The 23,456-nt window shown below is 35.9% G+C and overlaps 1 protein-coding gene across 2 annotated transcripts in view; it reads left to right on the forward strand.

Moving 5' to 3' along the window:
* Window positions 1–23,456, forward strand: part of HDX (highly divergent homeobox) — a 217,687-nt gene that overhangs the window by 23,214 nt on the left and 171,017 nt on the right. For both annotated transcript variants that reach the window (XM_081043668.1, XM_081043669.1), the window contains exons 2-3: window positions 9,137–9,283; window positions 15,674–16,792. In XM_081043668.1, coding sequence (XP_080899794.1) covers window positions 9,137–9,283; window positions 15,674–16,792 — 1,266 coding nt within the window. The remainder of the gene's footprint in view (window positions 1–9,136; window positions 9,284–15,673; window positions 16,793–23,456) is intronic.

The raw sequence follows: 23,456 nt of genomic DNA on the forward strand, positions 1-23,456 counted from the left end.
CCTCTTTGGAGAAATGTCTGTTCAGGTCCTCTACCCATTTTCAATCAGATTGTTAGTTTTTTTGGTGTTCACTTGTATGAGTTCTCTAAATTTTGATATTAACACCTTATCAGATGTATCACTGGTGAATATCTTCTCCCATTCATTAAGTTGTCTTCTCATTTTTTTTCTTTTTCCCAGTTTTTTCTATTTTAATTATTAATTTCAGGTGTACAAGACAAGGTAATACTTAGACGTTCATCATTTATATCCCTCACACTGTGAACCCCCCTCCCCCCATCCACTAACCTTCCGATCTCACACCGAGCCATCACATTATATATATAAAATTATAGTTGGCATTCATTATTGTTTAGCCTCTGGTGTACAGTGCCATGATCAGGCATCCACAGTATCCCTGAGGTGGTCTCCCAAATACGATGCATGTCCATCGGATACCCAACAAAATATTTACAACATTATGGAATACGTTCCCCAAATTAATTTTCAAAAAACCCTGAGGCCATCTTGTAGTTACCAGCTGCTTCCTAATCCCTTCACCTTTCCCCTTATCCCCAGCCCCCCCTGCCCATCTAACAATTCTTGGTTTTTTCTTTTTGTCCCCAAAACTGTTTCTGATTAGTTCATTCACATATTCTTTTCTTTAGATTCCGCATATAAGTGAGATCATATGGTACTTGTCTTTCTCTTTCTGACTTATTTCACTTAACGTAAAGTTCTCTAGATCCATCCATGTTGTTGCAAATGATAAGATTTCTTTCTTCTTTATGGCTGTGTAATACTCCATTGTATAAATGTACCACAGCTTCTTAATCCTGTCATCTACCGATGGGCATTTCAGTTGTTTCCATATCTTGGCTATTGTGTAAAGTGCTGCAATAAACATAGGAGTGCATACAGATTTTTGAATTGGAGTTTTGGATTTCTCCGGGTAGATGCCTAGGAGTGGAATTACTGGATAATAGGGTAGTTCCATTTTCAGATTCCTGAGATACCTCCATACTGGTTTCCATAGTGGCTGCACTAATCTGCAATCCCACCAACAGTGTACTAGCGTTCCCTTTTCTCCACATCCTCGTCAGCATTTGTTGTTTGTTGATTTATTGATGATAGACATTTTGACTGGAGTGAGGTGGTATCTCATTGTGGTTTTTATTTGCATTTCTCTGATGGTTAGTGAGGTTGAGAATTTCTTCATATGTCTTCTTGCCTTCTGTATGTCCTTTTTAGAAAAATGTCTGCTCAAGTCCTCTGCCCATTTTTTAATTGGGTTGTTTGTTTTTTTGGAGTTGAGTTGAGTAAGTTTTTTGTAGATTTGTGATATTAATCCCTTATCAGATATATCATTGGCAAATATCTTTTCTCATTCAGTAGGATCCCTTTTTGTTTTATTGATGGTTTCCTTTGCTGTGAAAAAACTTTTTAGTTTGATGTAATCCCACATGTTTATTTTTTCTCTTACTTCCCTCGCACGAGGGGATATATCAGTGAAAATCTTACTCCGGGTAATGTCCATGAAGTTTCTTCCTATATTTTCTTCTAGATATTTAGATATTATGTTAGATATTTAGATATTATCTAAATTATTTAGATATGTATAATTATTTAATATAATTATTTAGATATTTAGATATTTAGATATTTAAATATAATTATTTAGATATTTAGATATTTAGATATTATCTAGATATTATGGTTTCAGATCTTACATTTAAGTCTTTAAGCCATTTTGATTTATTTTTGTATATGGTGTAAGGAGGTGATCCAGCTTTATTTTCTTGCATGTGTCTGTCCAGGTATCCCAACACCACTTATTGAACAGGCTGTCTTTACTCCGTGGTACATTCTTGCTTCCATTGTCGTAGATTAGATGGGCATATAGGCATGGGTTTACTTCTGGACTCTCTATTCTGTTCCATTGATCTATGTGTCTATTTTTATGGCAGTACCATGCTGTTTTGATTACTGTAGCCTTGTAGTATAGTTTGAAATCAGGTATTGTTATACCTCCCACTTTGTTCTTATTTCTCAAGATTGTTGAGGCTATCCGGGGTCTTTTATGGTCCCATATAAATTTTAGGATTATGTGTTCTATTTCTGTGAATAACGTCATTGGTAGTTTGATAGGAATTGCTTTGAATATGTATATTGCCTTAGGCAGTATGGAGATTTTAACTATATTAATTCTTCCTATCCATGAACATGGAATGTGTTTCCGGCTATTTATGTCTTCTTTCATTTCTTTCTTCAGTGTCGTATAATTTTGTGAGTACAGATCTTTTACATCTTTGGTTAGATTTATTCCCAGATATTTTATAGTCTTTGGAGCAATTGTAAATGGAATTGTTTGTTTTAATTTCTCCTTCTGATATTTTATCATTGGTATATACAAATGCAACTGATTTCCAAATATTAATTTTATATCCTGCTACTTTACTAAATTCATCTATCAGTTCTAATAGTTTCTTGGTGGAGTCTTTAGGGTTCTCTATATATAGTATCATATCATCTGCATATAATGATAATTTTAATTTCTCCTTACAAATTTGGATGCCTTTTATTTCTTTTTTTTTTTTTTCTGATTGCTGTGGCTAGAACTTCCAGCCCTATGTTGAATAGAAGTGGAGAAAGTGGGCAACCTTGTCTTGTTCCTGATTTCCTTTATATTTGACTTGGACTACTTCGTTTTTCTCCTCTGCATGTGCTCCATGGTGGCTCATGTGTTTAGTATATTGTCCTTTTCAAGAACAACTTTAATTGCTTTTTGCTTGTGACTAGGTGGGTTTAACTCCTAGGCCGTCTAGTTGTGAAACTTGGCTCTGCCCACCTCAGGGTGTTCTGCTGGGTGAGGATTGGCCACTTAAATGAGGTTTGGCCTCTATGGGCTCTTGTGCCTTCAGAGAATTCCCTCTGGGTGTGTGACTTGTAGGTCAAACCCGGTAGTACTTGGTTTGGTCTAGAGTTGGCTTCTGGATATGTTATATCTTGTGCCCCTTAAGCTGGGCTCTGTTAGGGCAGTTTCAGCACAAATCAAGTTACCAAGTACAACAACAACAACAACAACAACAACAACAAAGAAAACAAATCAAGTACATTCACATGTAAAATACAACCGACAATTTCCACTCAACATAGGCAAATATATCAAAGAAATAAAGACAGAACAAAGCAAGTCACAACAAGCAGAAAAAAAAAAAAAGAACACCAAGCAAAGCAAAACAGGAAGCAGCACCAGGCTTGGCTTAAGCCCACCAAGCAATCTCCAGATTGTCCTCCGCTGTGCCAGAGTTCCCTGCCTATTGCGCAGGCAGCACTGGTTACCTGGTGCCCAGAGTGAATTTGGGACTGTAGATTTAAATGTGAGGGGCTGAGGGTTCTGGATGACACTTTTCAGAGAGACCGTGCAGTTTCTGTCCTTTCTTGCACAAATGCACGCTGAGAGTAGCTCCACCAGCCCTGTGCCCAGTACTCCTGAGTCTTAGGGCCCTCCTTCCGTGGGTGTGTGGGAGGGGGCGGGCGGGAGATCTCTAAGCTGCTGAAAGCCGGGAGCTGCGTCTGCTGCTCACTGCTGAACTCGGGGAGTGCTTCCGCGGTTGCCCTTGCCCCGCCCCAGTCCAGCCAGAAAGGGTGGGGGCTGGGGATGGAGGGGTCTTCTCTCTCCCAGGCCAGCCATTTCACACTCCTCCCGCAGGCCTGAAAGGTGGTGGCTGAGGGTGTGGGAGTCTCCTCTCTCCTTGTCCAGAGAAAATCCCCTCCTCCCAGCCTCTTCCGAAGGTCAGAGCTGGCTGCTAATCTTCCTAGCGCCTGAGCACATACGCCCCTCTGTAATCTGACACTACTCCTCAGTTCAGGGGTCAGTTTAAGTCTCTGGAAGGGCGGGGGGAGGATTTGAAAAGTGGGCTGAGGGGCCCAGGTGTGGCGTCTGAGTTCTTTGTCTGCCCTCGGGCCCAGGAGCTGCCCGCCCCGGCGGGAGCAATCAGCTGTGGGACGCAGGGAAAGAGCCCACCTCCTGGACCCTGCGCTCTCTGCTGCACCCTGGGCTCCCGTGGAACTCTAGAGCCCCGTGTGCTGCCTGCCGCTGCTTCTGTGGGCACGCTGCAGGGCCGTGTCTCTACTGTGGGTGGTGGGGAGAGCGTGGCGCGTTTCCTCTTGCCCTCCTCGCTTCTCCCCTGCTTGCCCAACCAGCGCACCCCAAAGCAAACCTTCCACGAGTCTCCGCTATATCCTGGGCGCCCCGCGGTGGCCTGGGCTTTGCTGCCGTGGGGGCGGTGGCGCGCTTCCACTTCGCTGTCCTGCCTCCTCCTCTGCTCGCAGTCAGCGCACACCTTCAGGTAATTTCTCCTGGAGGTGAATTCAGTAGTGGACCTCTTCGTCTTGCCTATCTGCTGTGCAGGGAGTCCTTTGTGGAGTTATTGTTGTCTGATTAGGTGTAAATTCCAGGAGAGCTTTACAGACGCTCACCTCTCACTGCCATTTTGATCCGGAAGTCTATGTCACGTTATTTTTTTTCTATTGTCTTTTTGTTCTCTATTTCATTGAGCTCTGCTCTGATTTCTGTTATTTCCTTTTTTCTGCTGACCTTGGGTTTCACTTGTTCTTCTTTTTCTAGTTCTTTTAGGTGTAACATGAGGTTATTTATTTTGGGTTTTTCTTGTTTCTTGAGATAGGCCTGTAATTATATAAATTTCCCTCTTAAAACTGCTTTCGCTGCATCCCAAAAATTTTGGTAGGATGTATTTTCATTATCATTTGTTTTTATGTATCTTTTGATCTCTCCTCTAATTTCTTCTTTGACCCAGTCATTCTTTAAAAGTATGTTGTTTAATCTACATGTGTTTTTTTGTTATTTCCTGCTTTCTTTTCGCAATTGATATCCAATTTCAAAGCCTTGTGATAAGAGAATATGCTTGGTATGATTTCAATCTTCTTAAATTTGCTGAGGCTGCTTTTATGTCCCAATATATGGTCTATCCCTGAGAATGTTCCATGTACACTAGAAAACAATGCATAGTCTGATGTTTTAGGATGAAGTGCTCTATATATGTCAATGATGTCCATTTCATCTAATGTGTCATTTAGGGCTGCTATTTCATTATTTGTTTTCTGTTTGGATGATCTATCCATAGCTGTCATTGATGTATTTAAGTCCCCTAGTATAATTTTGTTTTGGTCACTTTCTCCCTTTAGTTCTCTTAGTAGTTGCTTCTTATATTTTGGTGCTCCCTGATTGGAGGCATAAATATTGATGACTGCTATGTCTTCTTGTTGTATAGTCCCCTTTACCATTATGAAATGTCCATCTTTGTCTCTTGTTATCTTTTTCACCCTGAGGTCTGTTTCATCTGATATCATTATGGCTACACCTGATTTTCTCTGGGTACCATTTGCTTGGAGTGTCAATTTCCACCCTTTCAGTTTGAGTCTATGCTTGTCCTTGTAGGTGAGATGTGTCTCTTGGAGACAGCATATGGTTGCATTTAGTTTTTTGATCCAGTCTGCTACTCTGTTCCTTTTTATTGGTGAGTTCAGTCCATTTACATTTAGGGTGATTAATGATATGTGAGGATTTCCTGTCATTCTATCTTTTGTTTTCTGGTAAGGCTGTGTCTCCATTGTTTCTTTGCCTTTTTGTTGTTGTCTATTATCTCTGTGTGGTGGTATTCTATGATGTTTCCCTCTGTTTTTTGTTTTATTACAGTATATCTTTCAGTTCTGGTATTTTTTTGAGTGGTTACCCTTAAGATTATGTAAAAGAAAGTTTGATATTTAGAGTATTCCATTTTCTTCAGCACGCTTACTTTCTCCATTCCCACATTCCGGTTCAGGCCTTAATCTCCCCCTTTTTGTGTTTTGCTTGCCACAAATTGTCCTTTTTGATGGTGGTCGAATAGCCTCCTTTAGTATTTATTGTATTGCAGGTCGTGTATTAGAAAATTCCCTCAGCTTCTGTATGTCTGCAAAGGTCTTTATTTCTCCTTCATATATAAAGTATATCTTTGCTGGATATATTATTCTTGGCTCATGATTTTTCTCTTTCAATAGTTTGAATATTTGGTTCCACTCCCTCCTGGCTTGTAGAGTTTCTGCTGAAAAATGTGCTGATAATCTAATAGGCTTTCCTTTGTAGGTTACCGTCTTCTTTTCCCTGGCTGCCTTGAGAATTCTTTCTTTTCATTGATTTTAGACAGCTGCAATACAATGTGCCTTTGAGAAGGCCTGTGTGAATTGAGGTAATTAGGTGTTCTATTTGTTTCTTGGATTCCAGGATCCAGTTCTGTCCACAAGTTTGGGAAGTTCTCATCAACAATTTTTTTTGCATATATTCTCTGTTCCCTACTCTCTTTCTTCTCCTGCTGGTATGCCCATTATTCTTATATTGCCCTTTCTGATAGAATCAGAAAGTTCTTGTAGAGTTCTTTCATTTCTTTTAAGTCTCAAGTCTCTTTCTTCTTCCATCTGTGTAATTTCAGGTTTCTATCTTCGATGTCACTGATTCTTTCCACCATCTGGTCAACTCTATTACTTAAGCTGGTTATTTCTTTCTTAATTTCTTCTATTGTGTTCTTAACCTCCAGAAATTCTCTTTGTTTCTGTTTTAAAATATCAATCTCTTTCATAAAATGCTCATGTTGTTCTTTGATTCCATTTCTGAGTTCATTAAATTGCCTTTCTGTGTTTTCTTGCATCTCGTTGAGTTTTTTCAGAACTGCAATCTTGAATTCTCTGTCATTTAAGTCACATATTTCCATATGTTTAAGTTCCTTTTTTGGAGACTTTTTAGTTTTTTTTCTGAGCTGTGTTGTTTCTTTGGTTATTCATGGCACTTACTGATTTCTTATTTCTCTTCCTGGACATCTGCAGTAGTGACTTCTGCAACAGGTTGATAGGAAGACGTCTTTCTTTTGTTTGCCAATACTTGTTGGTAGAATGTTTTATTTTCTCTCTGCCTGCAGCCTTTTTTTTTTCTCTCTCACACAGTATTGCTATGTTTTCTCTCCACTATTCCTGCTTCTCACACAATGGGGGGGTTCTCTGGGAGACGGGCCTCTCCTCTGTTAACAGTTCACCTGGGTCATAGTGCACTGCGTCTTGTGTTGGTATGCAGAGAGCTTTTGAAGTTCGAAAGCTCTTTCTGCACCAGATTCAGAGACCGTATGTTTCAGCAGTTCTGTTTACTCCTGCAGGGATCCGCCCAGATAGGTGGGGCCAGGGTTGCGGTGAGTTAAGAGGTGGCTCAGAGCAATTGCGGTGATCACCACCACAGCTGGTCCTGCTTCCACAGCTCCCTCCCCTTTGCCCTAACTAGTTGGGCTGTGAATATTTGTCTGCGGTCCAGAGTTCTCAGAACAGCAAATATCCTGTCCTTTTGATCTGACACTGCTACTTTATCACTTCTAGCACTGGGCAGTTGGTGGTGGGGCGAGCTCTGGGATGGTAGGGAGGGGGCGGCTAGTCTCAGTGCCTAAGGCTTCCGTTCTCTGCTATGCAGTGAGGGCTTAAACCACTGTTTTCAGCCTTCTTCCCTCAGTCTTTGCTCCGAGTTCTCGGCCGTGAGCGTTGGGTTCAGCCGTGTTATATGCTGCCCCCCCAACCCTATGGGCCATAAGCAGAGCCCTAGCAGTCTGAGTTTCTTCCTCTCCCACAGCTGTGGTTTTTCCGGGATGCAGCGAGCTCTGAGCAGTGAGCTAGGTGTGCATCTTGCGACCCAGTGTCTCTGTCTCCACCCTTCTCTTTTCCTCCCTCCCCCGCTAGCGCAATTCTCCCACCTTTAGGTGAATTCAGTAGTGGGCCTCTTCACCTTGCCTGTCTGCTGTGCAGGGAGTCTTTTGTGGAGATATTGTTGTTCGATTAGTTGTAAATCCAGGGGAGCTTTACAGAGGCTCACCTCACGCCGCCATTTTGATGACATCTCCCTATTGGATCTCTTAACATTAGATACAAAGATGTTTGTGTGGGTAAGGAATAACATCAGATGCACAAATCGCAATGGTTGACTACATGACTATCTTAATTTCTTTATGGCACTGCTTTATTGTTTAAATAGTCAGAGGAAGGAAATTGTTTTTCATTTCCATGTTTATTTTTATTGTACTTGCTTCTTTCCATATTCATACTAGAATGATTTCTATTTGATTTGGTTTATAATGTTTTTTTGTTGTTGTTGTTGCTGTTTTCCTAATTATGAAGATGCTTGCCTTGGGAAGGGTTTTCTTTCTGTCAACTTTTAACAATAACAATTTCAGTCTGACAGCTTTTAACAAGAACCTGAAGTTTCTTAATCTAATTATAAGAATACTTTTGTATAAATTACACTGCTAGAATTTATCTTTTTTGTTTGTTTGTTAAGAGTTTGACCTGCCTTTTATTTATGAAATTTACAGAGTTGTTTTCCCTTAATAGTAAACATCTTGCCTATTGACTGAAAGGATAAAGCACATTTTTAAAATTTCTCTTGGATAATTATGATGGTGTCAATTTAAGTAAAAGGTAGTTTTTACATGGTTTATTTTTAGTAAAATGATATTGAATTTTGATTTATATACTATATTATTAAAATTATTTTGCTTAGTATTTCCTAAAGCAAAGAAATTTTCACAATCACTAAACCTTCGTGTTTATTTTTAAACCTTAGAAAGAGATTATGTATTAATATATAAAAAGAACCCCTTATTCCAAAAAGAGGAAAAATAAAATCACCTTTTTCTTCCAGAGCACAGCTTCTCGCTGTAAGACATATGCCAGATGCCTTGCTTGACAAAGAACAGTGAGTGCTCCTGTTGATAATTGACCACGTATGGCTACCACCATCTCTGGCTTTACTAGTCATTAATATTTATTTCAGTTACAACACTTTTTCCCCATACACTGACACTACCCAGATAAGGGCTTTCCATTTTTTGTCTTTAAAGTTAGTACTTTCTCTGAGCAAATTCAATATGTTTGCAGTATGTATAATTTTTAGCGAGAACCTGTCTCTCTTTAGCACAGAAATCATTGCCCATTATAGGGCCTTAATTAACTTAAAAATATCTTGCATCTTCGAAACGGTGAAATTACCTTTTTTAAATGAAAGTGTGCAAATTCTACAATACCCAATTTTTATTCCAATTTTCAGAGTATCTTCTTTTATTTTTAGATGAATCTACGTTCTGTATTTACTGTAGAACAACAAAGGATTTTACAGCGTTATTATGAAAATGGAATGACAAATCAAAGTAAAAATTGCTTTCAGCTCATATTACAGTGTGCACAGGAGACTAAACTGGACTTCAGTGTAGTCAGGGTAAGTATGAGGTCTTACACTCTTGAATTCACAGATTTTTTTTATTACACGTGATAATTGCTTAATATGAGAAAAACTCTCAGGGTATGAAGTCACTAACTATAAACAGCTTCATTTCCCTGGTATAAAAATACTAACTTTTTAATAAATAGGTTTTAATTATTTAGTATGTATTTGTTTCTATGAATACTTTGAAAACACTAAAACTTTTGCATTGTAAACATGTCTTTAATAATCCTAGTCCTTTGAACTAATGAGTACCTTTAAGATTACTTTTTGATCTTATGCTTTCTCTAAACCCAGAATTAATAAAGACATAACCTTACAAAATGATATCAGTAAAACAGGCATATACTGAGGGACTATTGTGTATCTAGTATATTTTCTTGTTGTATTTGAAGTTTTTCATCAGGCATTTATTTCTTTATTTTTGTCCTTTTAGGAAAATCTAGCCTTTCTTATGAATACCTCTTCTGCTTTCTAAGTAAAATGCATGTGTTTTAATAGGTTAGCATGTAAGGGACAAGAAATCACAAGGGAGGAAATTTTCCTTTATCACAACCATAATCATTCAGCTGTGAAAATTCAGAGATGCTACAGATTTGTGAAAGGCAATGAGAAGGTGATAGAGAGGAGGAAAGAGATAAATCTAACAGAACTATTCACAGATTTTATTAAGTGCATAGGTCTTTTCATGTTTGTCTGAACATGCTACAGATCCTCCTAAGGTCATGAAACCTTAGGGATTCAAAGATTAGCAACTTTGACATCCTTGTCATTCATTAGGCTAATTTGGGAAAGAGAAAGGATGTCTGTTTTTATGTTTATTTTTTCTGTTGGAGGAACTTTCAAAGACCCTAAAGATAAAAATCTCTTGATTCCAAAGCAGAATTCTTTGGAAAATTTATTTCTTGAAGACTAAATGATATGTTAACCTTCAAATACAGAATTATGCCACCAATTTGGGGGAGGGAGCATTATCCAGAATATCTGTTTCTTATTGGCTGAGAAATTTTGTATTCAGATTTGTGTAAAAACTAGAAATGCTTCCTATTGATAGCTCAAATTCCGTTTGAAATGCCTTTAGCAAATTTCAGAGAAAACTGTTTAGTTGCCTTAGAAAAAGTAATATCAATGTTTAATATTTAAAGTTGATAAGATTTCATTTTATAAGTCGAAACTTGCCCCCCCCCATCCCGTGGTAAATTCTTTCTTTTTTATTTTACCTTTACTTTAAAATGAATTGCTTTCTCAGGCAGCTGTTTTGTGGACTGTGAACTTTCATATTTCAAATTTGTTATTACAATCTTCCCCTAATAACTTACTTTATTATACTTGAATATTGAGAGTGTTAAAATACAAAGGTTTATATTTATGCTCCAAGTGGTGTGAAATCCAAAACAAACAATGAGAATGAAAGAAATAAATTCCTAGAATGTAAGCTTACTTGTAAGCTTATATTATAAGTAAATTATAAGAAATTGTGTAAAACAGATTCATTCTATTACAGAAGAGTGTAAATTGTAAAGAAATTCAGTCTTCCTAATTTAAATTCCAACATAGTTTTGGTAGCTTTTCCAGACAGAGGACAAGAGAGTTGTTAATATTGATTCATCATTCCACAACCTTCCCTGCCCTCGATATTTTGCTTGGTCTGTCTATATGTTCTACTTGAAAAAGACCTTTCTTTATTATTTTTAATATAGTATTTGTTGTGTTTTTCCTCAAAAGAACTTAAATCTCACTTTACTAAAATCTTGATCCCAATGTAAATAGAACTTAAAGTGTTAAAACATCCATGCAAAAATATATATAGTGGGGTAACAGAACAGGAAAACGACGAAGGAGGTATAGAAAAGGGAAAAAAGGTCTGGAGAAATGAATAAGAGAGAACTGAAGAAAATTTTATGGATGCTAAGGATTGATGACCCAAATGTCTCCCTCCACCTTTTTTCTACATAGTATTACTTTGTTAGTCCAAATCCCAAGTTATATCAGTTTTGTTTGACCCATTTTTTTTCTCTCTCACCAATGAGGTGTTTGGAAAGGGACTCTATATCCTATAAGCACTGGTAAATTTTTGGATCCTGTAACTGACTTTTAGGAAAATTTAATTCAGTTGTTTGGAACCCTCAGGCAATAAATTTTCTTTATTTTTAAGATTTTAAGTGAAAAAATTTCTTAAGTATACACTTTCATACTTTACTTCAATAGAAAATATTGAAAATGGTTAAACCCTTACTTTGTGGTTCAGAGTTTCATTATAGAAATAAGTTATTGTACTGTGCTCATGTAATTATGCTCACAACATGGTAAGGTTTTGGAGGTAAATTTCTCCTTAACTAAAGAACACCAGACTGTTTATTGATTTCTCATATTGATTGTCTTAATGTTTTTTTTTTTCATCCTTTTAGTGAGCAATATTTAGTAACCATGCTTAGTTTTGATGCTAACAAGGTATGTCCAAAAGTAGTTTCTATCACCAATGCTCCTCCTATTTTGTTACTTCTAATTTGTTATAGATTAAGATACCAGATTTGGTAAAACTATGTGTAAAACAAAAGAAAGTGTGTTTTAAGGTAAGGGAAAGTCCTTTTAGTAAAGTACCTGGAGCATGTGACATCTATGTTGGCTGCCTTCTTGACAAGTGAGGTTAGATAACTGAGTTTCAAACGGAGTGTTACAACTAAGTTTATGAACTCATCCTAGAAAAAGTACTACATAACTCATTGCTGAATATCACTATGGTCACCTTCGAAGTATTCCTCTTGGGAAGCTATGCACCGATGTCAGCGCCTAGTCCACCCTGCAAAGCAATTTTGGAACTCTTTTCCTGTAATGGCCATCAGAGCTGTCACTGTATTACCCTTGATGTCCTGAATGTCATCAAAATGTCTTCCTTTCAATATTTCCTTTATCTTCGGGTAAAGAAAGAAGTCATTGGGGGCTAGATCAGGTGAGTAGGAAGGGTGTTCCAATACATTTATTTGTTTACTGGCTAAAAACTCCTCACAGACAGTGCCATCTGAGCTGGTATATTGTTGTGATGTAAGAGCCATGAATTGTTGGTGAAAAGTTCAGAACGGTCATTTTCGTCTTTTTCATGAAGCCTTTTCAGCACTTCCAAATAGTAAACTTGGTTAACTGTTTGTCCAGTTGGTACAAATTCATAGTGAATAATCCCTCTGATATCAAAAAAGGTTAGCAATATTGTTTTGACTCTTGATTTCGACTGACGGAACTTTTTTGGTAGTGGAGAATTGACTGACTTCCATTGTGCACTTTGACACTTTGTTTCAGGGTCGTATTGGTACACCCATGTTTCATCACCAATGATAACATGGCCCAAAACATCATCTTGCCTCTCCAAAAGGTCTTGGCAAACTTTGACTCTACTTTGCTTTTGTTCATCAGTGAGCTTCTTCGGGACCATTTTTGCACACCTTTCTCATGGCAAGATTTTTAGTTAAGATTTTCCTAACTGTTTCTCTAGTGATGTTCACTTGGTCTGCTATGCTTCACACAGTCAGCTGATGATTTTGATCCACAATTTGATGAATTTTTGCAATGTTTTCATCAGTTCTTCTTGTTACTGGCTGCCCTGACCTCTCTTTATCAGTGATGTGTTCTCTCCCCTATGAAAAAGGTTTAATCCATTTGTACACTGCTGTTTTCTTCATGGCATTATCCCCATAAACTTGGACTAACATATCCCTGATTTTATTTCCACTCTTGCCAAGTTTAACAAGAAATTTAATGTTTTTTCATTGCTCTAATTCAAACTCAAACATTCTCGCGATGGCACACAAAAACACACAACAATAATGAATGCCACTCAGCAAGACCCACCGCACATCAACATGAACACAGCTGTGAGACACTGATATACCAAGGTTATGAAACCTTACCGAGATGTTTGTACAGTGCTGCCAATGTAAGCACACAGTGACAAGTTCTCGAACTTGTCAGACCTCGTATGCACACAATATTCTACTGCATTTTACTTTTTGATAGGTACGTAATATAAATACATAGTAAGCTATATAAGTAAATATTTACACTATAAGAATAAACCATCAATTTACAATGCACTAAGATAATTCTTAAACTTCCTGTGTTAAGGTAGGTATTGTCATATTGTGATAAGAATATAGTAAGCTGTTTATTTTTCTTAGAAATATTGCCCAGAGCTGCTCTCCAGATGTAGTAGTTCTTGAGTCCAAATTGTCCTAATTCATTTTGCTTTCCTATTTAAAGTTAAGTGTAATGCTTATGTATTTTTGTAATAATTATGAACAAATGCATCATGATTGCTATGCATGTTTTTCATACTTGAAAAGCCATAGCACAGTAATCTATTTTGAATATTTGTACAATTCACCTTTTTAAACTACACCAAAATTATATTTGTCCCAAAACATTTCTTTTTAGACATTTCTCTTGAGTATATATACTTTAAAACCTTTTAGTTTTTTTCCCCTGCCTTCTTCTCCTGAGACATTTATATTCATTTGTCCCTCTTATAATTGTCACTTCTACTGTTTAATAAAACTAAATCAGGGCAAGTTTAAAATTTCCACAGACTCATGTGAAGCAAATGGAGCCATATTAGTTAATAGAACTTTTTTTTATTAGAGAAATGATAGTTATAAAGGTAAAATGCCCAACAGAGATGACCATTTTAGCAGTTCCTCAACCATAATGGAAAGAGACTATGCTTAAAGGGCAAGTAAAATTGATTTTAAATCATTGTGGCAGATATCCACAAGCTACTTAATATTTCTAAACCTCAATATTTTTCACTTATACAATTAGAAAATTAACACCTAGCAAAGGAGCTAATATATATATAAACACATAATGGGGATTCAATACATGATGGTTTTTATTTATAGTATTATAGCAACATTAAAGTTGTTTATAATACAAATAAGCATTGAAAATTGTATAATTACTGTGGTCTTCAAAACTATATCATACAAAATTTAACCAAATATACTCAAAACATGTTTCTGCAAAGCCAGTTCATTTAGTGTTTTCATTTATTTATTTTTTAAAATTCTTAATAGATTAATGTGCTTTGCTAGTTTATAATATGGGATGCATTTTGAAATAACTATAAAGTTTACTAAGCACATTATGGAATGTAATATTTCTTATTGCATATTTTAAGAAGAATCATGATTCAGCATAATAATACTAAGATTATTATAATAAATCACTTATTAAAAAGTATGTATTTTGTAATCAAGTCCTAACTGCCAGCCACTGGCATTATTTTTATTAATAACATATTTTCTGTTTATGAAAGTAATACATATTCACTGTATAAAATTTGGTAAGTAGAAAAAAGTTTTACAAAGAAAATTAGTATAAATAAATGACAAACTGGGAAAAATATTTGCAACTTATGACAGTATTGCTACATTTAGTAGTAAATTGCTCTTATAAATCAATTTAAAAGACAAATATCTCAATATAAAAATGAGTAAAGGAAATGGATAAGCAATTCTATCAAAGTAATATAGTAACTATAGAAATTGAAATCAAAACAGCAATTATATATCTTTTTAACTCCTGGGCTAGTAAAGGCTACAAAAAGATAATGCAATGTTGGCGAGGGTGTGGGGAAACCAGAACTCTTATACATTGAGGGTATTTTGAAAATATCAAAAAGCACAGCAACTTTCTTTTTAGAATAGCATTCTAACAGACCAATACCACAAAGATTCATGTACAATGATGTGTATTGCAGTATGTTTTATAATAGTCAATATTTTTGAAAATAATATAAATACCCAGCAATATTAAATTAACCAAATTAGTCAATATTTTTGAAAATAATATAAATACCCAGCAATATTAAATTAACCAAATTACGATATATTTATAGAACAGAAGTTGTTAAACCTGAAGATTGCAAGTATATATTTGTTTAACAATACTATAATAGCATTTTACAATGTCATTAACTATCCTACCTTTATTATGCTTCCAGTTTTTCACTATTATAAATAAATATATGATGAATATCATTGCATATAAACTTTTTATACATCTATGATTATTTTTAAGGATAAACTCACAGAAGTGGATTTATTAGGTCAATGGATATAAATATTTTTAAGGTTCTTGCTACAGATTAATCAGATAGGTTTTGAGGAGGAAAGGAACAACAATACAATTCTATTATCAAAGTTCCTACATATTTATTAAGTGCAAGTTCCTGATCATCTATGACCTTATACTTTAGTTATTTTTAATTTATTGTGTCTTTTAATTTGTATAAGCCTTTGTTCTATGACAAATGAGAATACAATTTATCACTTAGAAATTGTTTTCTCTTGTTTTTTAAGACCTTTTCCATAATATATTTTTTTATTTTTTCAGACGTGGGTTGGCAATAAGAGAAGAAAAATGAGCAGTAAAAATTCTGAATCAGGAGCAGCAGCAACAGGAACTGTTTCTGGTACATCTTTAACAGCTCCAGACATTACTGTCAGAAATGTGGTTAATATTGCTCGACCCTCAAGCCAACAGTCTTCTTGGACATCTGCCAACAATGATGTCGTTGTAACTGGTATATACTGTCCAGCCAGTTCATCAAGTAGGCAAGGGACAACCAAACATACAAATACACAAATTACAGAAGCACATAAAATCCCTATTCAGAAAACAGCCAGTAAAAATAATACTGAGTTTCAGTTGCACATTCCTGTTCAAAGACAAGTAGCACACTGTAAAAACGCCTCTTTGCTCTTAGGTGAAAAAACAATTATTTTGTCAAGACAGACAAGTGTGCTAAATGCTGGAAACTCAGTTTATAATCACACAAAGAAAAACTATAGGAGCTCTCCAATGCAATCCTCTGAGACTACGGTACCTCAAAAGACATCTGTGTGCCACCGACCTTGCAAAATTGAACCAGTTGGAATTCAAAGGCCCTATAAGCCTGAACACACGGGTCTAACATCACATAACTTATGTGGGCAAAAGCCACCTATTAGAGATCCTTATTGTAGAACACAAAACTTGGAAATCCGTGAAGTGTTTTCATTGGCAGTTAGTAGTGATTACCCACAGAGAATTCTGGAAGAAAATACCCCACAGAAGCCTACTTCAGCAGAAGGAACTTGTTTTTCCATTGCAATGGAAACTGCAGATGCTGATGATGAGTATGCCAGAGAGGAAGAGTTAGCATTGATGGGAGCACAAATTCCAAGGTACTCAAGATTTTATGAAAGTTGCAGTTCCCTTCGAGCTGAGAACCAAAGTACAGCTTTGCCAGGACCAGGAAGAAATATACCAAATTCACAAATGGTGAATATTAGAGATTTGTCAGACAATGTACTGTATCAAAACAGAGACTACCATTTGACACCACGGACCTCATTACATGCAGCATCTACTACAATGTACAGTAATACAAATCCATCACGGAGTAATTTTTCTTCACATTTTGCATCATCAAACCAATTGAGGTTATCACAAAACCAAAACAATTACCAGGTAATGTGTAAATTTATTTTATAAAGGTTTTTAAAAACTATTGTTTGGTATAAACAGCTGTGTTAGTATCCAGTTAGACTTGAGACCTGGGTCACTTAACTCGTATTTTGAAGTCATTTGAGATTTGTTTTGCTTCAAAATGTGATTTGGGATCAACTCTTTGAAGAATCTTGTGCTTTTTTTGGTCATTTATTTTAAATGGTGAGTTTTTCTTCATGTAATATCATCATTTTTATAATATGGCAGCTTTCTGTCATTTTATAACATGCCATTTAAAATTATTTCGTTCAGGAAATAATAACCTTATGGAAAGTAAAGCATTTCCCATCACTAATATAGGACTAAATTGGCTAGGTTCATGACCTGGAACATAGATTATTCCTGTAATGATTTTTACTTGCTGTGTGTGGAAATGTCACCAGATAAGTGGTGCTTTCCCTGGGTACATAGCCAGGCAAGTCAATCATTTCTCTAGGTGATTATGGCTGAGAAGTCAGAGCCTGTGGTAACTCAGCTAACTGCTTTTTCTAAAAGTAACTGCTTTACTCAAACATTAAGTGGACCACTAATCAGTCTTTTTTAAAAACGTGTATAAGGAAGAGACATATTCAGATTAAAAATTAAAGCAATTTTAGACCTATGGAAAAAAATAGGTGTCATTTTTTTATTGTTTCACATATTCAGTTACTTAGATATGCTTCAAATGTTCTCAACAGTGGGAGATAAGTGTACGAGTACTTTAGAACATCTTTTAAGGTCATAGATCTCTGAAAAATCTGCTTCAGAGAATTTGAATAGCAGGGCATGGATGTTCGTCACTTTTCCTTGCTACTAGCTAGACTCTTTAATTTGTTCAACCACAGTACATCAGTATTATCTGGGTTTAAGATGCATCTAGACTATTCTTAATCAACACAAGGAATAAACTTATCTTACCTCCATCTATTTTATATCTATTTTATAATTTCCTGCTTAAAAATGAAAAGCAGCAGGGTGGGCAGTCAGCTCAGTTGGCTAAAGCATGGTACTAATAACACCAAGGTTGCCAGTTCGATCCCTGTATGGGCCACTGAGAGCTGTGCCCTCCTTTAAAAAAAAAAAGAAAGAAAGAAAGAAAGAAAACAAAAACAGAGTACAGGAAGTATCTCTCTGGCACCTTGCCCTAACAGACGAGGACTCCATCTTCATTAGTAGTAATTTCTTATTGAAAGTCTACTAATTTTTCTGTGTTTGCTCTTTCCTAAAGTGTGCTTAAAGTAATATTGGATCATACCATTTAGCTGTACACCTAAAACTAATGAAAAATAAAATTGAATGTCAACTGTAACTGAAAAAAATAAACAATTTTTAAAATAGATCCTCCTCAACACCGCCTTTCATTCCCTGTTCTTTTCTACTGCTTTACCCCTTCAGTGTTGTTATTTTTTTTTTTAATTTTCTTTTTTTTTAATTTATTGGGGTGACAATTGTTAGCGAAATTACATAGATTTTAGGTGTACAATTCTGTATTACATCATCTATAAATCCCATTGTGTGTTCACCACCCAGAGTCAGATTTTCTTCATCACCATATATTTGATCCCCCTTACCCTCATCTACCTCCCCCCACACCCCCTTACCCTCCGGTAACCACTAAACTATTGTCTGTGTCTACGAGTTTTTGTTTCTCATTCGTTTGTCTTGTTCTTTTGTTGTTTTCGGTTTATATACCACATATCAGTGAAATCATACGCTTCTCTGCTTTTTCTCTCTGACCTATTTCGCTTAGCATCATACTCTCAAGATCCATCCATGTTGTCAAAAATGTTCCTATATCATCTTTTTCTTACCATTGAATAGTATTCCATTGTGTATATATACCACAACTTCTTTATCCATTCAGCTATCGAAGGACAGTTTGGTTGGTTCCATGTCTTGGCCACCGTAAACAAAGCTGCAATTAACATTGGAGTACACGTGTCTTGATGGATAAATGTTTTCAGATTTTTTGGGTAGATACCCAGGACGGGGATTGCTGAGTTATATGGTAATTCTTTTAAAGAATTCTATTTGTAATTCTTTGAAGAACCTCCACACTGCCTTTCTTAATGGCTGCACCAGTCTGTATTCCCACCAACAGTATATGAGTATACCTTTCTATCAACAGCCTTTCCAACACTTGTTACTATTTGTCTTGTTGATGATAGCCATTCTGACTGGAGTGAGGTGATATCTCATTATGGCTTTTATTTGCATTTCTCTGATGATTAGTGATGTTGAGCACTTTTTCACATGTCTATTTCGATTTGTATGTCCTCTTTGGAGAAATGCCTCTTCAGGTCCTCTGCCCATTTTTCAATTGGGTTGTTTGGTTTTTTGTTGTTGAGTTTCATGAGTTCCTTGTATATTTTGGATATTAGCCTCTTATCGGAGGCACTGTTGGCAAAAATCTTCTCCCATTCAGTTAGTTGCATCTTTATTTTATCGATGGTTTCTTTTCCTGTGCAGAAGCTTTTAAGTTTCCTATAGTCCCATTCTGTTATTTTAGCTTTTACTTCCATTGCCTTTGGAGTCAAATTCATAAAATGCTCTTTCAACCCAAGGTCCATAAGTTTAGTACCTATGTTTTCGTCTACGCAGTTTATTCTGTCAGGTCTCATGCTTAAGTCTTTGATCCATTTTGAATTAATTTTGGTACATGGTGACAGACAGCAGTCCAGTTTCATTCTTTTGCACGTGGCTATCCAATTCTCTCAGCACAATTTATTGAAGAGGCTGTGTTTCCTACATTGCATGTTTTTAGATTCTTTGTCAAAAATTATCTGTCCATATTGATGTGGTTTTATTTCTGGGTTCTCAATTCTATTCCATTGGTCTATGTGTCTGTTTTTCTACAAATACCATGCTGTTTTGATTATTGTAGCCCTGTAGTACAAGCTAAAGTCAGGGAGTATGATACCTCCAGTATTGTTCTTTTTTCTTAAGATTGCTTTGGTTATTTGCGGTCTTTTGTGGTTCCAAACAAATCTGATGATTTCTTTTCCATTTCTTTAAAAAATGCCATTGGGTTGTTGATAGGGATTACATTAAATCTATATATTGCTTTGGGTAATATAGCCATTTTAACTATGTTTTTCTTCCAATCCATGAGCACGGAATGTCTTTCCATTTCTTTGTGTCTTCTTCAATTTCTTTCAAAAATGTCATACTTTTCAGTGTATAGGTTCTTCACATCCTTGGTTAAGTTTATTCCTAGGTATTTTATTCTTTTTGCTGCAATTACAAAAGGATTTTTTTTGTTTGTATTTCTTTTTCTGAGATTTCATTGTTAGTATATAGGAATACAATGGACTTTTGTACATTGGTTTTGTAGCCAGCAAGTTTACTGTATTCGTTGATTGTTTCCAATAGCTTTTTGGTGGAGTCTTTAGGGTTTTCTATATATAGCATCATGTCATCTGCAAAGATTGATAATTTAACTTTTAAATTGCCAATTTGAATGCCTTTTTTTCCTTTCTCTTTCCTGATTGCTCTGGCAAGGACTTCCAACACTATGTTGAAAAGCAGAGGTGATAGGGGACAGCCCTGTCATGTTTCTGAACGTAGAGCAAAGGAGTTCAGTTTTTCACCATTAATTCTGAGATTAGCTGAGGGCTTGTCATATGTGGCCTTTATTAAGTTAAGGTGTTTTCCTTCTATACTTATTTTATTAAGTGTTTTAATCATAAAAGGATGTTGTATCTTGTCAAATGCTTTTTCTGCGTCAATTGATATAATCAGATGATTTCTGTCCATTATTTTGTTTACGTGATGTATCACCTTGATAGATTTGCATATGTTGAAACATCCTTGTGCTCCGGGTTTGAACCCCACTTGGTCGTGATGAATAATCCTTTTAGTGCATTGTTGTATTCCATTTGCTAGAATTTTGTTTAGGATTTTTGCATCAGTATTCATCAGAGATATTGGTCTGTACTTTTCTTTTTTTGTGTTGTCCTAACCAGGTTTTGGTATCAGGGTAATGTTGGCCTCCTAAAATGAGTTAGGGAGTACTGCCTCTTATTCAATTTTTTGGAAGAGTTTGAGCAGGATTGGTATTACATCTACTTTGAAGGTTTGGTTTTGGTAGAATTCACTAGTGAAGCCATCTGCCCGGACTTTTGCTTTTGGAAAGGTTTTGGATGACTGATTCAATTTTGTTACTGGTCTGTTTATATTTTCCAGTTCTTCATGGTTCAGGCATGGAAGGCTACATGTTTCTAAGAACTTGTCCATTTCTTCTAGGTTATTGAATTTGGTGGCATATAGTCCTTCATCGTATTCTTGGATAATCCTTTGTATTTCTGTGGCGTCCGTGACAACATCCCTGTTTTCATTTCTGATTTTTTTTTATTAGTGTCTTCTCTCTTTTTATCGTAGTGAGCCTAGCCAAGGGTTTCTCAATTTTGTGAATCTTTACAAAGAAGGAACTTTTTGACACAAAATGATTTCTATTGCCTTCTTGTTCTCTATTTCATTTAGTTCTGCTCTGATTTTTATTTCCTTTCTTCTGCTGACCTTGAGTTTCATTCGTTCTTTTTCCAGTTCTTCCAAGTGTAACATGAGGTTGTTTATTTGGGATTTGTCTTGTTTCTTGAGATAGGCCTGTAATGGTATAAATGTCCTTCTTAAAACTCCTTTCACTGCATCCCCAAAATTTGGTAGGGTGTATTTTCATTATCATTTGTTTCTATGTATCTTTTCATCTCTCATCTAATATGTTCTTTGATCCAGTCGTTTGTTAAAGCATGTTGTTTAGTCTCCATGTATTTGTGTTTTTTCCTGCTTTCTTTTGCAGTTAATATCCAATTTCAAAGCCTTGTGATAATATAATATGCTTGGTATGATTTCAATCTTCTTTAATTTCTTGGGGTTAGTTTTATGTCTCAATATATGGTATATCCTTCAGAATGTTCCATGTACACTAGAAAAAAAAATGTAAAGTCTGATGTTTTAAGATGAAGTGCTCTATAAATGTGAATTATATCCATTTCATCTAATGTGTCATTTAGGGCTTCTATTTCGTTATTTATTTTCTGTTTGGATGATCTATCCGTAGCTGTCAATGATGTATTTAGGTCCCCTAGTATAATTGTGTTGGTCAATTTTTCTTTTTAGTTCTGTTAGTAGTTGCTTGGTATATTTCATTGCTCCCCGATTGAGGCATAAATATTGATGACTGTTATGTCTTCTTGTTGTATAGTCCCCTTTACCATTATCAAATGTCCATCTTTGTCTCTGATTATCGTTTTCACCCTGAAGTCTGTTTCATCTCATATCATTATGGTTACACCTGATTTTCTTTGCTTGGAGTGCCAATTTCCACCCTTTCACTTTGAGTCTATGCTTGTCTTTGTAGCTGAGATGATTCTCTTGGAGACAGCATATGGTTGGGTTTAGTTTTTTGATCCAATCTGCTACTCTGTGACTTTTTATTGGTGAGTTCGGTCCATTTACTTTTAGGGTGATTTCTGATACGTGAGGATTTCCTGTCATTCTATCTTTAGTTTTCTGGTAAGGCTGTGTCTCCATTGTTTCTTTGCCTTTTTGTTGTTGTCTGTTATTTCTGTATAGTGGTGTTCTATGATGTATCCCTCTATTTCTTTTTTTATTACAGTATATACTTCCGTTCTGGATTTTTTGAGTGGTTACTCTTAATTTTATGTAATGAAAGTTTGATATTTAGAGTGTTCCATTTCTTCAGCATGCTTACTTTCTCCATTCTCATGTTCCGGTTCAGGCCTTTACTCTCCTTCTTTTTATGTTTTGTTTGCCACAAATTGCTCTGTTGATGGTGGTTGAATAGCCTCCTTTAGTATTTTTTGTAGTGCAGGTCAAGTATTAGAAAATTCCCTCAGCTTCTGTATGTCTGCAAAGGTCTTTATTCCTGATTCATATCTAAAGGATATCTTTGCCGAGTGTATTATTTTTGGCTCATAATTTCTCCCTTTCAATAGTTTGAATATTTGGTTCCACTCCCTCCTGGCTTGTGTAGTTTCTGCTGAAAAATCTGATGATAATCTAATGGGCTTTCCTTTGTACTTTACCATCTTCTTTTCTCTGCTGCCTTGAGGATTCTTTCTTTGTTGTTGATCTCTGACACCTTCAATACAATGTGCCTTGGAGAAGGCCTGTTGGAGTTGAGATAATTAAGTGTTCTATTTGCTTCTTTGGATTCAAGGATCCAGTTCTTTCCACAAGTTTGGGAAGTTCTCATTGACTGTTTGTTTGAATGTACTCTCTGTTCCCTCTTCTCTTTCTTCCCCTTCTGGTATGCTCATTATTGTTATATTGCTCTTTTGATGGAGTCAGAAAGTTTTTGTAGAGTTCTTTCATTTCTTGTAAGTCACAAATGTCTTTCTTCTTCCATCCATATCATTTTCAGGTTTCTGTCTTTGATGTCACTGATTCTTTCCTCTATCTTGTCAACTCTACTATCTAAGCTGTCTATTTCCTTCTTCATTTCTGTTATTGAGTTCTTAATCTCCAGAAATTCTATTTGCGTCTTTTTTAAAATTTCAATCTCTTTTGTAAAATGCTCATGTTGTTCTTTGATTGTGTTTCTGAGTTCATTAAACTGCCTTTCTGTGTTTTCTTGCATCTCATTGAGTTTTTTCATAACTGCAATCTTGAATTCTCTGTCATG

Source organism: Rhinolophus hipposideros, assembly GCF_964194185.1.
Source record: "Rhinolophus hipposideros genome assembly, chromosome: X".
NCBI lineage: Eukaryota > Metazoa > Chordata > Mammalia > Chiroptera > Rhinolophidae > Rhinolophus > Rhinolophus hipposideros.